Source organism: Myxine glutinosa, chromosome 12 (genome assembly GCF_964187855.1).
Source record: "Myxine glutinosa chromosome 12, kmMyxGlut1.1, whole genome shotgun sequence".
NCBI lineage: Eukaryota > Metazoa > Chordata > Myxini > Myxiniformes > Myxinidae > Myxine > Myxine glutinosa.
This window is the reverse complement of record NC_136272.1, coordinates 29,650,878-29,668,650: the sequence shown is the minus strand read 5'-3', so window position 1 is coordinate 29,668,650 and position 17,773 is coordinate 29,650,878. Positions and strand designations below refer to the sequence as shown.

Sequence of the window (17,773 nt, the reverse complement as noted above, 5' to 3'; positions counted from 1 at the left end):
TGTATTGGAGAAGATCTTTAAATTACCGACACAAACGCAGGTTGATTGGGAGAGTGGGGAAGGGGGGAGAGTGGGGAAGGGGGGGGGGGGGGGTTGGATTGGAGGAAAGGGGTCATTGAGAAAAGAGAGGGAGGTGATGTATTATGTAATACTTTGGGGTAGGGAGAAGTGGGAGGGGGGGGGGGGGAAGGGGAAGGGGAAGGGGTGCTGCTATTCTGCCAATGTATAACAGGTAGATGGTAAGTGTGTGGACAATTAAACGTTAAACAAATTTTTTTTATTAAAATGATCAAGCCAGTTTGTTCAGGAGGGATTACATTTTCCAAGATTCAACTGCATGAATGGATACAAGAATGTGAAACAGTCATGTGAATGTTAAACATTTACCCCATCGTTGTGTCGGGAACTCATCTTAGTACTGGAATGCTCCATTATTAACCATAAAGTGTTGCGGTGATGGAGCACTTCCTGCGACATCACTGAAGATGCATCATCAAGAAGATGATCGACCCAATCCTGTAATAGCATAGTGAAACACTTGATCACATTCCAAACAATCTCAATACCAGAAGTGAGAGTTCAACAAGGCCGTGTTTTTTTAATCTATCGGGGTTTGACGCATGTAGAGAGCGGGCCGTTAGTAAGCTTCTGATGTTGCACATTCGACACATGACGCATGTCCGGAGCAAAGCACACAGTCTCACTACACTTTAATATGTGCTGGAGGAAAGAAAATATTCATCTCTTTTCATAAGAAAAGACATTAAAATAAACTTGGAAAAAAACCCAAAAAAAACAAAAAAAACAACTTGTGTTAATGTTATAAAATTCACATTAAACAAGGAAACCACTAGGGCCCACTTGTTGGAGCTGCGATTGCTGAGTAAGATTGGCACGAGGGTGGTTTACAGTTGAGTTGACTCTGGTTTCGGACGCTGGTGTCCATCTTCAAGACCTCCCGCACGGCCATGGTGGCGTAACTGGCGGGTGGAAGGGAAAATTCCAAGTGCAGAGCACTCAGAGCCCCCTCTGTGACACACACGTGCAAATGTCACCCAAATCAGGTACTCGACACAAACCATGCGACATTGATAATCTGATAGTGAATTAATGTGGTGTTGATACAGCACAGGGATGATGGGCTAAATAATGTCATGCAACAAACAACAACAACAACAGGCATTTTAAGGCCATTTTGCCTGCTAGAGTGGGGGTTAGCCTTGCGAGCCCCATGACAATCTTCTCCATTTTGTTAGAATGTCATGAAGAATGTTTTTGTTTTTTAGTGAAGAATGTCATGCATCGATGTCATGCATCTAACCCTGGTGTTGGGCTAGCGGCTAGGGTGCCAGCTTAGGATCCTAGGATCCTGGGTTCGAATCCCGGTCGATCGCTGAATTAACGCCAGGGGGGTTGACTCAGCCTGTCATCCTTCCGAGGTCGGCTAATTGAGTACCAGTTCACTGGTAATTCCCCTTTTGTCGTAAAAGGCGACAAAAAGGGTTGGCGGCAGGAAAGGCATCCGGCCGTAAAACATTGCTTCAAAAAAGGGGCCCAACAAAAACAACAACAACCACGGTGCCCGAAAAAGGCCAACCCCCACTTTGCGGGGAAAAATGGCCTCTAAAGGTGGTTTTTAATGTCATGCATCAAAGCTATATTTTTTATAATCCTGACACACACCTAACCCCTTTGTTAGTCCTCTGGAGGTTCATACACAACACAGAATGGCATGTTGATGGGGTCAACACACCTGCAGGGAAGGGTTGTAAAGAGCGACCCTCCATAATGTCCATATCCGTCGGCATCAATGGGATCTTGGGATCATCATAAGGAGTAAGCTTCCTGGAGAAAATAATCACAACTCAACTTAGCCAAAATAACCTGGAGATAACACCAACAACATTCAAAATAACCTTGGAAGAACAAAAACCTTGCCCAACCTCTCCGCGGTCCGCGCCCGACCTCTCCGCAGTCCGCGCCCGACCTCTCCGCAGTCCGCGCCCGACCTCTCCGCAGTCCGCGCCCGACCTCTCCGCAGTCCGCGCCCGACCTCTCCGCAGTCCGCGCCCGGCCTCTCCGCAGTCCGCGCCCGACCTCTCCGCAGTCCGCGCCCGACCTCTCCGCAGTCCGCGCCCGACCTCTCCGCCGTCCGCGCCCGACCTCTCCGCCGTCCGCGCCCGACCTCTCCGCAGTCCGCGCCCGACCTCTCCGCAGTCCGCGCCCGACCTCTCCGCAGTCCGCGCCCGACCTCTCCGCAGTCCGCGCCCGACCTCTCCGCAGTCCGCGCCCGACCTCTCCGCAGTCCGCGCCCGACCTCTCCGCAGTCCGCGCCCGACCTCTCCGCAGTCCGCGCCCGACCTCTCCGCAGTCCGCGCCCGACCTCTCCGCAGTCCGCGCCCGACCTCTCCGCAGTCCGCGCCCGACCTCTCCGCAGTCCGCGCCCGACCTCTCCGCAGTCCGCGCCCGACCTCTCCGCAGTCCGCGCCCGACCTCTCCGCAGTCCGCGCCAGACCTCTCCGCAGTCCGCGCCAGACCTCTCCGCAGTCCGCGCCAGACCGCTCCGCAGTCCACGCCCGACCTCTCCGCAGTCCGCGCCCGACCTCTCCGCAGTCCGCGCCCGACCTCTCCGCAGTCCGCGCCCGACCTCTCCGCAGTCCGCACCCATCCTCACTGCAGTCTCTGCCCATCCTCGCTGGAGTATGTGCCCATCCTCTCTGGAGTCTGTGCCCATCCTCTCTGGAGTCTGTGCCCATCCTTTCTATAGCATTGACATGTCTGCGTCTCCTCATGCTGTTTGCAATTGTAAAAGACTGCATGCACGTTTTAGTTTGGGGCCATGTGTCATTCCGTGGGCCTTGCATGATCATTTTCGTTTCTTTGCATAAATTTGATCTTTGTTAGTAATCTTTGTTAGTAATCTTATGTTAGTAATTGGAAAAAAATTGTCACCAATTTTTTTAATGGTATTTTCTGCATTTTTTATGCAAATTAGTATGACTCATAAATATACTAGTTTAAATTCTGAAAATTGTAAATTCTTTTGGAATGTTGTGTTAAAAGTTTGTAAGCAGTATTTTTAGGATGTAATTCCTCTGCTGAATGATAAAAAAAATACTTTCCAGTCTTCATCATGCAGATTACTATGCAAATCGTGACAAAATATGCAAATTAGCAGTTGTATATGCATATTTATTATAAATCATGTTAACAGTTGAAAAACAAGCAAATCAGAATGGAAATGGTGTTCTTAGGTTGGAACATAAATATTCAAGGCTAAATTATCCAAATTAGTGTGAACATTAGGAATAAAATATGCAAATTAGCAAATTATTATGCAAATTTATGCAAGAAAATTAAATTGTACATAATCCACCACTCTACCACAGCATACAAGGAATTATGTAATTTATCAGGTACTTGTTGAGATTTGTGCATTTTAAAATTATATTTAACATATTTATAGCAAATCTCCTACTGTAAATATTATTTTTCTTCAAAATAGTAATGTTTCAAAATCCAAAGTTTTTCAAGTCTTCACTACATATATAATACATTTCCTTATTTAACTGAACATCTCTTCACAGTATACATCAGAAAGGAGCTAATATATTACATTACATTATTCAGGATCTACAATGCTAGTTCACTCTCGTCAATGGCAGAATCCGTTGTAATAGGACCACAAATGTCTCTGTTTTCACAGGCTGCATCACATCCAACACACATGTCTGTACACCTAAGATTATGTCTCTTACACGAACAGTTTCTCGATGAGCAGTCGCCCTTACATCTGCACTTGACAAGCTGCAGAATGGCTTGGGGAGCTGGAAGCTTGGTGGTACCCACAGGCTGGGGTCGCTCTCCATCTAGAAACCATCCATGATCTGCTGGGTCGAGCACTTCAGGTGATGGCACAACACACTGTTTCCACACCAGAGTTACATAATTCGCCCTTGCAATCATCTGGTCAAGAGCAGCTCTGGTAGGTGGCAGTTTCTCATCTGTATATTGTTTCTTGCTGAAGAGAAACCAGCGCATTTCTTTGAGCGTTGTGATCACTGTCCCGGGGACGTACAGCTGGCAGGTGTAGCGCTCGAGTTCATCAGCATCATTGTCTTGCATGTGTGGTCCTATGCCGAGGTTGGTGAAGGCTTTAACGATTTTGCCATCCGACTTCAACAATGCTTTCCAGCATGACACCTTCGATTTCCCACAGAATGTTCCAGTTTGGTCACACCCTGTGAATGCATGAAATCCAGTGAGTGCAGGGGCGAGGTCATGTGGGAGCTGCTGGAGTGCATCAAGAATCTTGCACAACTGGATGGTTTGGCGCTTACTGCTGGTTCCGACAATCAATGTAGTGTCAAGGCATAGATTCTCAAGGCACCACACACCAATGACCAAAACATCAGAATCAGGGCTCTGTATGCAGATTGACGATGCTCCTCTCCATGTAGCATCTAGAGCATGCAGGAACATCCGCGTATCTGCTTCCTCTTGTTCACTGTATCAGTGATCGACTGCTAGTTTGTTCGATTTGCACTCTTGATTCAGTGTGGTGCCATAGGTTCTGTCAGATGCGGCATGTTTCAGTAGATAGGCGGCTAGGTACAGTGACACATTTGGCTTGTTGGCATTGCTGTTCAGCAGTTGTTTCAGTGGTATCTTCTCGATAAGAGCCGAATCAGATATGATGTATGTTGCACTGCTTGCGTTTCCTCCTTGGCGCAATTTGCGTGTTCTCTCTTTAAGAGAATTCTTAATGTTGCACCTGTCGAATATCACATGAACCTCATCATAGCCATTGGACCTGCTTTCATTGATGTTCATGAAATGCTTGCCGAGATCAGCTCCAGTCCACACCCACGTAGGCTTTCCCAATATTGCCTGGACAATGGCCATGCCATCAATGATTGTCACCTTGTTGACAACATGCTCTTGTGTGGGATCTTGTGTGTGCTCTGGCGTTGGCTCTCGTGTGGGCTCTTGTGCAGGCTCTTGTGTGGGTGAATGGCACATGGCACATGGCACATGTTTTGCAATGGCACATGAAGGCTTCCGTAGAAAATAAAAAAAATGAGCAGGGGAATTCCCATCACATTCTGTTCCAGGAAAAGCCTTTATTATCACTCACTTAGTCCAAGAATCATTCAATTACAATGAGTAGATCAAAACAGTTATATGAATAATTTGTATCTGAAACATAACATGTTTCATTAATATTATGATAGTACTTGCCTGGTATGACATCATCATTATCTCTGCAGAAACACATCTTAGTTTGCCACATGTGTCAAAACAAATTCTAGGAAGAGCAGCAGGAAGTTCTAGCATCACAATGTATGGAAGCTTTTTTGGGGCACCTTTGTTTTTTTTAAATTTCGTGCCAACATATAATGGGGTGATGCTATTGAAATATGGCTGCCACTTTGGATTATTGAAGACTAATATATCATATATATACTTTTAGTACCTTAAGTTATGACAAGCTTGGGTATTATATAATATATATTTATGGTATTTTAGTTTTATTAAATGGAAATAGGCATCACACAATATTACACTATGGACTATATGTAAATTTAGCCATTTTCGTATCGATTTTGGCAGCCATTTTGGATTTTGACCATTTGTATATGGTATATATATCTGGAACTATGCTTAATGGATTCCTTTACCTTGAAAACATGGTAGTAGACACAAACCTGATTGTCCTAACTGCATTAGAAGTGAAGATATAAGCATTATAAAATAATCCCATTGTAGAATTATGACGTCATTCTAATTTGCATAAATTATAGCCTAAAAAATTGGTGACAACTTTTTTTCAATTCCTTACATACCATAGAAGATAATTATGCAAAGAAACAAAAATGATCATGCGAGGCCCACAGAACCAATAATAGCTACACATGGCCCCAAACTATTTCGTCATATTACAGTACTAGTTTGCAAACATTTGGTCAAACACATCTTTAAGTATACCTCCTATCATGCGGTCATTCATGCATTAGCCTGGTGTTGGCTTAGCGGTTAGGGTGCCGGCTTGGGATCCTAGAATCCTGGGTTTGAATCCCGGTCGATCGCTGAATTAACGCCAGAGGGGTTGACTCAGCCTTTCATCCTTCCGAGGTCGGCAAATTGAGCACCAGCTTGCTGGGGATGAATGATCCCGGTGTGTACCCCGGTTTAGAATAGGTACACCGTATCCCTGCGCATCGTAAGAGCGTGACCAAGGGTTGGCGTCAGGAAGGGCATCCGGCCATAAAAACATTGCCTCAAACAGGGAACCACGATTGTCATGGGGCCCGCAAGGCTAACCTCTGCTCTAGCGGGAAAATGGCCTTAAAACGATCATTCATTCATTCATTCCATCACATGGCTATTTTAGTTTTGGTTTGCAGTGATTTAAGGCACATGGAAGAGCTTGGATGCATACCACATGTTGGTCAGAGACATCAGGAGACACGAGTGTACTTTGTAGACAAACTAATGATGGGATTTGAACCTGGGATCCCATAATCCTGAGCTAAGTGGATAGGTGGGAACATCACACAGGCCTATTACGTATTTTAAGCAAAACATGCCCAAAAGAAGATTTTTTACCCCGTCCACACAAAACGAAACGCGGGGTTAAGCAATTGGTTCATGTCCGTCCGTCCAGTCAGTCAGTCCACAAACGTTTGTTTAGGATCAAGGAACAACTTATTTCAATTGAATGTTATATTTTGAACATGAATCAGAAGACAGGTCTTTCGTTTAACAGTACTTTGTCTCTGAATTTGTCCCAACCGCACAAGCACAGAGAGGAGCGAGATAATATTTTTACTCTGTCGACGTGCCTGGCAGTCAAACAAAATTGAAAATCATTCCAAACAGGAAACTTGCTGTTTTTAAGGACGTCATAAAGGACACAAACAATAGGCACGAAGAACGAATGTAACGTGTTGTATACAAAGGTGATGGAAGACAGCTTCAATGGGGGTAAATTCCAGAATCGATTTATTAATATGACTTTTACAATCTATTTTATTTCAAATGAATTATATACTTGAACACGAGAACACAAATCACCTTCCCTGCGCTTTCAATATCCTCTAGTTTTACAGTACTTGGATATGTTAAATAGGGTGGTGTATGAGGTTGGTGTGGAAGACTGCTTCAATAGTGCTAAACTTCCATAATTTTTAACGATCTTTAAAATCATTATCCTATTTAAATTGAAGTATAGACTTGAACACTGCATGGGTATCATGTTCGATGAACTCTCTCGTTCATGTAATATAGTTAGTAACACTTAGATCACTGGAATGGTGTCCTATAGGTCGTGGGTTCAAACCCACGACCTATAGGACAAACGACCTATGGGTTCAAACCCGGCTAAGGCAGCGGTATTAACGATCTGAATTTCAAGCTTCCGGAGACCGAACTCGTCTCAGGGGAATTACCATGTCATGATCAGAATGTGCGTAAAACCCAGCTGGTTTACTAATGACCTGAGGGATGAGGTCATTTGCCTACCCTGCCTGGTCTGCACGCGATGCCGGTCCACACCGTGCTAAATTCAACTTGGGGCATGCACAAACACCCTAATTAAGGTGTGAAACTCTCTTACCCATAACACCATGTGACCAAATCAGTAGACACTACCACGTTTTCCTTAAAAAGCTAAAATTAATGCAATATATTCTTAAGGTGAATGGAAACAATCCAGGGACCATTCGTGTGACCTGGCATTGCACAAGACGAAAGTTATTGCTTTTCTTTTAAACATGAAGAACCAATGTAAGAAGCTTAGTACTTGCACAAACCTTATTATGATGACTCAAAATGAAAAAAATAGGGGCAATACCCCAGGCGCTCAACTGGTAGAATTAACGGTATACTACACTGACTAAAGGTATTTTAAACAGTATGACGGTATTTTAAACCAATTTCAATGGTTGCTAGAAGACAGGACAGCATGTAAAATCATACTAACATAATTATAGGACATTAAACGAAAAGGGAAAAAAAACACCTATTTTGGGGGGGGAACCCTCCTCCCCCCCCCCCACCCCCGCCCCATATACCTCCTTAGATCCCAAGTTTTCGAATGCCTTGAACAAACTTTGGTACATCACAAGTGATGAAGGTTGTGGTCAAGCTTCATCGAAAAATTGCATGTAGTTTCAGAGAAAAAAGCAAATTCCTATTTTGAGGGGTGGGGGTGGGGTCAAACCTGGATCCACTTTGACCCCCAGTAGACCCCCTTAGAACCCAATTTTTTAATGCTTTGAACAAACTTTAGTCACAACACAACAAATATCATTTGTGCCAAATTTGGTTGCAATCCCATCAGCAGTTTCGGAGAAGAAGTTTCAAGTGTTTACGGACGGACAAACGACGCACCATCGCATAATCTCCCCTGAACTTCGTTCCAGGTGAGCTAAAAAGAGAACGTCAAGTTACCCAATGTCATGTGGACCGTAACGTTGTTTACAGAACGGCAGCAAAACCTCTGAGCACAGAATACACTCCAGAGAGTTGGCCTCAGATAAAAGTGACACAAATTAGTTTGTATTGAGACGAGGATGATGTCTAAGGTGGAGGGGAGGATGAGGGGGAGCGAGAAAAAAACGAGGTTTAAGAAAAGGAAAATGTGGCGTGAGAAAGATATTCAAGGTAAAGTCCATTTAGTCCATCATTCCTGTGCCACTTGCTAACTACCATGCTGACCTCCAGCAGGGAATTTGGTCAGGGTGTTGGCAACTCAAAGACCTCTTTTTGAAAGATTGCTGTGGGATATTTAACATCTTAACATCCCTGAGCTAAATGCAGACAAGAACGTTTGCTTTAAATTTCCATCTGAGAGACAGCATGCTCCAGCAGGCAACATCCTGTGATGCCACGACATCAGAATACCATTCCTTAGTAAAGTGACTCCATCAATAAAATCAAACCCAGATATGACAACGGACTACCAACTAATGTTAATTCAAGCAAGGGGAGGGGGAAATTAGAAGAGCAGGGCAGAACAAAGACGAGGAATCGAGAGTAAAAGGGAAGACGAGGGTGGCACCATGCTCCCATGCTCCTTGCCAATCCCAACCCTCCCCCAGAACCTTCTCCCTGATCAAATGCATTCTCCCAGAAACCATTACCTTGTTATCCTCACAAAGTCCAAACTTAACACATGCTGCTTCTCGTATTTGGAATTTTCTTCTCGAATCTGTTCTCTTATGCTGTTCCTGCCAGGAATTCAAATATTATGCCCACCAGCACCTCATGCTCTCTCCAATTTATACCTCTGACTTTTGTACACCTGCTGACACCCTATCCCATTTTCACTTGCAACTCCTCTCTTCATGCTCTGGTGCATCCATGTGTTTTCGTCGTCCCATTTCTCCTTAACCCCACCTCTTGTTAACCCTTTCCCTTATTTTTAAAGCTAAAGTGACATTCAAATAAGAAGCAATAATTCAAGGGCCACATGACTTTTTCCGATAATGCAATTGCGTCAATGAATGGCAAATGTTACTATGCTTTTAACCTTTCATGATGGGGTAGCCTGTTAGGAATTTGAATGGTTGCAAGCATTTACCACGTAACATCTGTAGGCCTCACGATGAGATTGCGATAAGCTCCAGCCAGTGCGTAATCCCGCACACGATGACGCAGCTTCCCCGGTTCCAGTCCATCTTCAGCTAACCATGTCTGATACGCGTCGCCCACTGCAACATCACGGATCGTTCTGTTAGCTCATGCGTCATACAAAAGTTCAACAAGAATCTAAACATTGGAAAAGGTTGGTTGCAGGTTAGGACTGAGATAAATTTACCACAATTCGTTGGATATTTTACATCAAAGCCGGGAAGTGGAAGAACGACGTCATTAATCGAGGCCTTTTCCTCGTCCCCTTTTTCAAGCACCACCACCGTACCTAAATGAAACAAGGCAGATGATGGCATCGACATGCTACTACATTCAGAGGATGAAGGAATGGGAAAACAAGCCAAACTAAGAGTGTACCGGAATCACAGCAACCAGATGTGCCAATCTGGTGTTTGTCCTCCTTTTCAAAAATCACCAACAACAATAAGTCATAAAACCATCGAGGAATTTATCATCACGTTAAGTGTCAAATTATCCTCCCTCGCCAGTCCACAGGTATAATCAGAGTGGACACCAAGGGTTGATTAATTTATCAGCCACAGGACCGGTGTCAGATTTCTATCAAGCAGGGTTATCAAGCTATTCTATCAAGCAAAGCTCCACCCGAGGTTCTGCAATTGAGGTTTATCGGCAATCTACCACCAAGTCAGATTATATATATACATATATATATACAGTCACGTAAAAAAGTAAGTACACCCCATGTAAAGTTTTGACTTTTTCAACATATTTCAACATACAGCTATTTGATCTTCATGTCAACAATATTGATAGATAAAGGTGATATAATATAACAAATATCATGAAACATTTACATTTTGTAGTCCATTGTATAATTTAAATAAACATAAATGCAAATTTCGCATGTGGAAAAAGTAAGTACACCCTTGGCTCCAATAGGTGGTATTGCCCCCTTTGGCAGAAACAACCTCAAGTAGGCGTTTCTTATAACTGTCTACCAGTCTCTGACATTGACTGGGAGAAATTTTTGCCCACTCCTCCATGCAGAATTCTTTCAGCTGTGCGATCTTTGAGGGGTTTCTTGCATGCACAGCTCGTTTCAAATCCCCCCACAACATCTCGATGGGATTTAGATCCAGGCTTTGACTTGGCCATTCGAGAACCCTCCATTTCTTTCTTTTTAGCCATTCCTTCATGGATTTACTGGTATGTTTAGGGTCATTGTCATGTTGCAAGGTCCACCTTCGGTTGAGCTTCAACTTTCCGACAGATGGCCTCACATTATCCTCAAGCACCCTCTGGTACAATGAAGAATTCATAGTGGATTATATGATGGTGAGCTGCCCAGGCCCTGATGCAGCAAACCTGCCCCAAACCATAATATTTCCACCACCATGCTTTACAGTTGGTATCAGGTTCTTGTGCTCAAATGCTGTCTTTGGTTTTTGCCAAACATGTCTTCTGGTACTGTGGCCAAATAGCTCCACCTTTGACTCATCTGTCCAGAGCACATTGTTCCAGAAGTGCTGGTCTTTGCCTCGGTGTTCATTGGCAAACTTTAGTCTTGCCCTGATGGTCTTTCTGGACAGCAAAGGTTTTCTTCTAGCACACCTCCCATGTAGATCAAATTGGTGCAGCCTCTTTCTAATGGTAGACTCGTGCACTTTGACATCAACAGTGGCAAGAGCTACCTGTAGGTCCCGTGATGAAATTCTGGCGTTCTTAGAGACTTCTTTCAGCATCTTGCGGTCTGCTCTCGGGCTGAACTTGCTGGGGCAGCCTGGCCTGAACAAGTTGGCAGTTGTTTGGAATCTTCTCCACTTGTAGATGATCTTCCGGACAGTCGAATGATCGATTTCAAATTGTTTGGATTTAAATCGATTCCCAGACTCTTAGGCATCTATAACCTTCTTTCTGAAGGCCTCAGAGAGCTCTTTTGATCGAGGTATGGTGACGCCGCACACTTCAACAACAAAGAGCAAACCAAACTAAATGTCTGAGGTTTAATTAAGACAGGTTCCTCCAAGATCCTCTCCAACGATGTTCTAATCAGTTGCACCTGAGCTGGTGCACCTGATTCTAATTTTAGGTATTTGAAGTAGTGATAAATGTAGGGGTGTACTTACTTTTTCCACATGCGAAATTTGCATTTATGTTTATTTAAATTATACAATGGGCTACAAAATGTAAATGTTTCATGATATTTGTTATATTATATCACCTTTATCGATCAATATTGTTGAAATGAAGATCAAATAGCTGCATGTTGAAATATTTTGATAAAGTCAAAACTTTACATGGGGTGTACTTACTTTTTCACGTGACTATATATATATATATATATATATATATAAATAATAGCGAGGTGTGTGTGTGTGTGTGTGTGTGTGTGTGTGTGTGTGTGTGTGTGTGTTATTTGGTTTGTACATAATTCTACACCTTGACCAATCTCCACCAAATTCTGCAAGGGTGCTTGGGGTACCGAAGTTCAGGTAAAGGATGCAAAAAAAAAATTCCCTCCCCAAAACCCCCACTGCCACAAGGACATTGTCTATATGTGTGAAATGAATGAATGATCGTTTTAAGGCCATTTTCCCCGCTTGAGCGGGGGTTAGCCTTGCGGGCCCCATGACAATCATGGTTCCCTGTTTGAGGCAATGTTTTTATGGCCGGATGCCCTTCCTGACGCCAACCCTTGGTCACGCTCTTCAATGCGCAGGGATACAGTGTACCTATTCTAAACCGGGGTACATACCGGGATCATTCATCCCAGCAAGCTGGTACTCAATTTGCCGACCTCGGAAGGAAGACAGGCTGAGTCAACCCCCCTGGCGTTAATTCAGCGATCGATCGGGATTCGAACCCAGGATCCTAGGATCCCAAGCCGGCACCCTAACCGCTAAGCCAACACCAGGCTTTTTGTCTATATGTGTGTAGGTCTGAAAATCATGAAACTGACGTCAAACAAGGAAATGAGGCCATTTGGCCCATTATTGCCGCGGTGGTCTCTTGGGTTAATTTTTCCTACAGCTTTAAGCATCAATCTTCTTGATGGTTTACTGAAGTCTAAATAACCCGATCTTGATTGGGTAACCCAGCTTGTTAATGATGGAAGAGGAGAACAAAACAAAAACCCTCCAAAAAAGGCAATAACTCAGGAACACACCACACTACACAACATGATCCTGCACACGTTTCAGGATCAGCAAGGCAGGCAAGGAACCGAAACAGAAATCCAGTTCGTAGTCTGGAATACTCAAACACTGTGAAATTCACATGAAGGTTTCCGTCACATCAGTTACAAGACATTTAATTTTCCAGGTGTGCCCATTGAGTCGTGTTTGTCCTGGTGAGATACCATTTGTGCACAGCTTGATGGTGCATTGTACCTCGTCTTTGAATCAGGTCTCCTGGTGCAGCGTGCAAACCAAACTTGCGAAAATGCAGGCTCGCTGCACGGTTCCACAAGAGGCTCTGGTAGCTGTGCACGTACATGAGACGTGTATTCCGTGAAATCTGAACATGCCGACACACCCAGCAGCACACAAACGCCATTTCAACTCCATCACCAGCACCTGAATCTCTGAAACAAGTGAGGTACTTGGAGAAACCGTATCAGGACAACCAGCTTGTGTTCATATTTCTACGCTTACCCGCCCTCACCCACTAATTCCAATCAACCCCTTCTTCCACTCTGTGTCGACTTCTGAGAAATGGCCGTCATTTTATTCTCTGCTGCTAAAAAACGGTTTTGGAGGGCCAGGCAGGATGTCAGACAAAAAGGAAAGTTCATTCAGTGTTACCGACGAAAAGGCTGCAGGACCGGGCTTCACATGATGGGTGAGACCAAGCAACAACTGAGCTTCCACTCCACGCTGATCGGGTAGCTCCTTCAATGCGGCCTGAGGGTTCCGGGTTCGTGTCCACACCTCACGACAACGAACGGTGTGTGTTCCTTCCACTGCAGCCACAGGGAGACAGGGAGAGGGGGGCAGTGTCTTTTAAAAAATTTCTCCCTCACCCTCCATTCCAACCCTCACTCTCACCCCCTTACCCAACCAAGTGCCTCCATTACACCTACCATGAGCAAACTGGCTGAGTTAGTTTGTGAAAAACACGGCACAGCCCACTGTAACGCAGTGGGTGGTTCTGTGTTTAGCCATGTCCACTGCCATGTTAGCTGCACCTCTATAGCAGTGTTAGCTGCAACAGGTGTTAGCTGCTATGCTCTAACCACAGCAAGTCACAGCCCACGTGGCTTTAGAAGCCTTTTTTGGAAGAATCACCAGCCAACCTCCCTGGGGAAAGCAATCAATCTGCAGATGCGTTTCTGCTCCATGAACGTCGTCAATGCGGAATACATTCTGGTGTTGGCTTAGCGGTTCAGGTGCCGGCTTGGGATCCTCGGATCCTGGGTTCGAATCCCGGTCGATCGCTGAATTAACGCCAGGGGGGTTGACTCAGCCTGTCATCCTTCCGAGGTCGGCAAATTGAGTACCAGCTTGCTGGGATGAATGATCACTGTGTGTACCCCGGCTTAGAATCGGTACACCGTATCCCTGCGCATCGTAAGAGCGTGACCAAGGGTTGGCGTCAGGAAGGGCATCCGCCCATAAAAACATTGCCTCAAACAGGGAACCATGATTGTCATGGGGCCCGCAAGGCTAACCCCCGCTCTAGCGGGGAAAATGGCCTTAAAACGATCATTCATTCATTCATTCATTCCCAGAGAGTGAACAGGCATGCCATTCAGTGAGGAAGTGGAGCATATACCAATAGCAGGTCTTAAATGAAATGCTACTTTTATTCATTTAGAATCCACTCTGTGTTGATGATGGCCGGGCAGCCAGAAACGTGTCCACAGATCGATTCCTTGCCCATGTCGGCTGACATGCTGTGGTTAGTAGCGAAGCAATTCATAATGCATAAGGCAGTGAGTGGTTCCATGTTTTTCACACAGAGCAACTGAGGTAGTTTGCTCATTTAATATTGATATTTTTCATCCCAGCTGCAACGAAGTTATTATATTAACTGGTAATGGATATCTAAGCAGGATGCATGTGTGGCAATCACCCCCAGTTGGTCAGGAACAGAGGTTCCTGGTCGCTATTCCATTTATAGGTGCTGGATGTGTGAGTGTGTGCACGTATATGTGTGTAAGTGTGAGTGCATGTAAGTTGTTGTTGGCCGCTATCTCCACAAGTGGGTGAGTTTCAGGAGATAGAACGGAGACCTACGAAGTCTCAAAATATCCATCTCCGTTAGCATGTGTATGTATATGTACTAAATATGTCATCATATATAGTACATGTCACGTATAATGTGTGCACACGCGCACACACACACACACACACACACACACACACACACACACACACACACACACACACACACACACACACACACACACGCTTACTCTCACCTCCTGGGCGGGATTTGAGGACCAAGTTCACCGCTTCATCCCACTGGTCGCGAAGGATAGCCCTGTTGGGGATTTATTTATTTGAATAAAACGTCATGGATGGAGGGGAGGTGGTGGAGTATGAAAGAAAAGCAGACATAATTAATAATTGTTTTCTTTTGATTATTCCACCACATCCAGGAGAACAAACAATATATTGCAGACTTTTTATTTCTCTAACAGATGATGAAAAACACGTTACGTCAGATTGTCATGAAGCAATAAATCATCTCCTTTTATAACATGAGCGATTGAGCGTTCCTTAAAATTGCATCAGTTCAACTTTCTCCTGATGCTCACTCATCTCTGTCTTGAAGTCGTCATGAAAATAGGCCACAGCAACAAACCTGAACGGCGCTGAGTATTGTTATGTGGAAGAAGCTTCGGGAGAATCCATAGCTATAATGTGTTAAGATTGATGCTATAATGTGTTAAGATTGATGCTATAATGTGTTAAGATTGATGCTATAATGTGTTAAGATTGATGCTATAATGTGTTAAGATTGATGCTATAATGTGTTAAGATTGATGCTATAATGTGTTAAGATTGATGCTATAATGTGTTAAGATTGATGCTATAATGTGTTAAGATTGATGCTATAATGTGTTAAGATTGATGCTATAATGTGTTAAGATTGATGCTATAATGTGTTAAGATTGATGCTATAATGTGTTAAGATTGATGCTATAATGTGTTCAGATTGATGCTATAATGTGTTAAGATTGATGCTATAATGTGTTACGATTGATGCTATAATGTGTTAAGATTGATGCTATAATGTGTTAAGATTGATGCTATAATGTGTTAAGATTGATGCTATAATGTGTTAAGATTGATGCTATAATGTGTTAAGACTGATGCTATTGTAGCGGCTACCGCTGGGTTTACACAATCGCCTTGCACCTACCAAGGACGCGGAGCGATCACCATGCCGGGCTCGTCCAGAACGCCCGGCCACGCCCGCTCTCGACTTGCCAGGCCGTGGCCAGGATGCCCGGCCACGCCCCCTCTCGCCTTTCCCGGGCAAACGCTCCGGGATAATGTGTGTATATATATTGCTGCCCGATAAACGGGCTTTTCAGAGTACCCGAGTTGTTTTGTGACAATAAAGAAACTCGGACGAATTCCAGCTTTTTGTCGCGTCCATTCTTCCGATTGACGTGGGAGCACAGCTCCTACATTGGTGACCTACCGACATGGACACGGCAGTTGCCCTGAAACTGCCTACCTTCTGGGAGGCTCACGCGGCGGTTTGGTTCGCCCAGGCGGACTCCCTGTTCGCCCTGCGAGGCATCACGGCCGACGACACCCGCTTCCACCATGTGGTAGCAGCGCTCGGTTCAGCCACCGCGGCCCGCGCCCTGAGCCTCCTCGAGAGCCCGCCAGCCGCTGACAAATACGGCGCGATTAAAAAGCTCCTCCTCGACGCTTTCGCCCTCCCATTGGCGGAACGCGCACGGCACCTGCTCGACCTGCCCGAGCTCGGCGACACGCGCCCGTCCGAGCGAATGGACTACATGCTTTCGCTGCTCGGCGAGCACTCTCCGGCATTCCTGTTCCGGGAGCTGTTCCTCCGTCAGCTGCCTAGCCCGGTACGCCTCGCCCTGGCGAGCACGACGATCACGGATCACCGCGCCCTCGCCAGGGAAGCCGACAAGATCTCCGCGGCAGGCCAACGCATTGCAGCAGCGACCTGGGGCCCACCGCCATCCGACGCAACGCCCATGGCGCCCGAGCACCCGGCACGGTCGACGACCGAACTGCCGACGGAATTGGCGGCCGCTACGCCGAGCCGAACACCCCCAGCACGACGACCGGGGCCTCCACCTGACCAAGCGTGGTGTTACTATCATGCCAGGTTCGGACAGAAGGCCCGGACATGCCGACCCCCGTGCACCTTCGGCAGGCCGGGAAACGGCCGGGCCGGCGTTCATTACCAGCCATGAGCGCCGGCCACACGGGCAACTTACTTTTCATCACGGACAAAGCGTCCGGACGGCGCTTCCTGTGCGACACCGGCGCCCAACTGAGCGTCATACCCGCCTCTGATCAGGACAGGCAGTCCACGGTTTGCGGCCCCTCCTTGGTTGCGGCCAACGGATCGGCCATCCGCACCTTCGGCCCGCGCAACGTCACCCTCTGCTTCGGCGGCCAAAGCTTTACATGGACGTTTGTAACCGCAAACGTGCCCATGGCTCTGCTAGGCGCCGACTTCCTCTGCACACACGGACTGCTGGTGGGCGTCCAACGGCGTCACCTCATCAACGCCGAGACCTTCAGCTCCCTGGTATGCACATTGAGCAGCCCCGCTCCGACCGAGCTGGCATGCGCCCTCCCGGCGGCGAACGAGTTTGCTCGCCTGCTCACGGAGTTCCCGGCCCTCACGCGGCCGACGTTTTTGGCCGTCGCAGTACGACATGGGATCGAGCACCACATACCAACCACGGGCCCGCCGGTCTACGCCAGAGCCCGCCGCCTCGACCCAGCCAAGCTCGCCGTGGCCAAAGCCGAGTTCGACGCTTTGGAACACCTCGGCATTGTGCGGCGCTCCGATAGCGCGTGGGCTTCGCCACTACACATCGTCCCAAAGCCAGGGGGCGGCTGGCGCCCATGTGGCGACTACCGCCGCCTTAACGACGCTACCACCCCCGACAGGTATCTGATCCCGCACATCCAAGACTTCTCCGCCCGTC

General features: G+C 46.2%; 1 protein-coding gene across 6 annotated transcripts in view; it reads right to left on the bottom strand.

Moving 5' to 3' along the window:
- Positions 1–255: 255 nt before the first annotated feature.
- Positions 256–17,773, bottom strand: part of LOC137438020 (pseudouridylate synthase 7 homolog) — a 57,073-nt gene continuing 39,555 nt past the window's right edge. For 3 of the 6 annotated variants that reach the window (XM_068132872.2, XM_068132871.2, XM_078766650.1), the window contains exons 11-18: positions 15,041–15,102; positions 13,422–13,579; positions 13,008–13,134; positions 9,824–9,925; positions 9,587–9,716; positions 1,754–1,845; positions 862–1,029; positions 256–516 (exon numbers count right to left, since the gene is read on the bottom strand). In XM_068132872.2, coding sequence (XP_067988973.2) covers positions 494–516; positions 862–1,029; positions 1,754–1,845; positions 9,587–9,716; positions 9,824–9,925; positions 13,008–13,134; positions 13,422–13,579; positions 15,041–15,102 — 862 coding nt within the window. In that variant the 3' untranslated portion in view covers positions 256–493. Of the gene's footprint in view, positions 517–861; positions 1,030–1,753; positions 1,846–8,446; positions 8,584–9,586; positions 9,717–9,823; positions 9,926–13,007; positions 13,135–13,421; positions 13,580–15,040; positions 15,103–17,773 lie in introns of those variants that run through there. The other 3 variants (XM_068132875.2, XM_068132873.2, XM_068132874.2) reach the window with 3 other exon arrangements.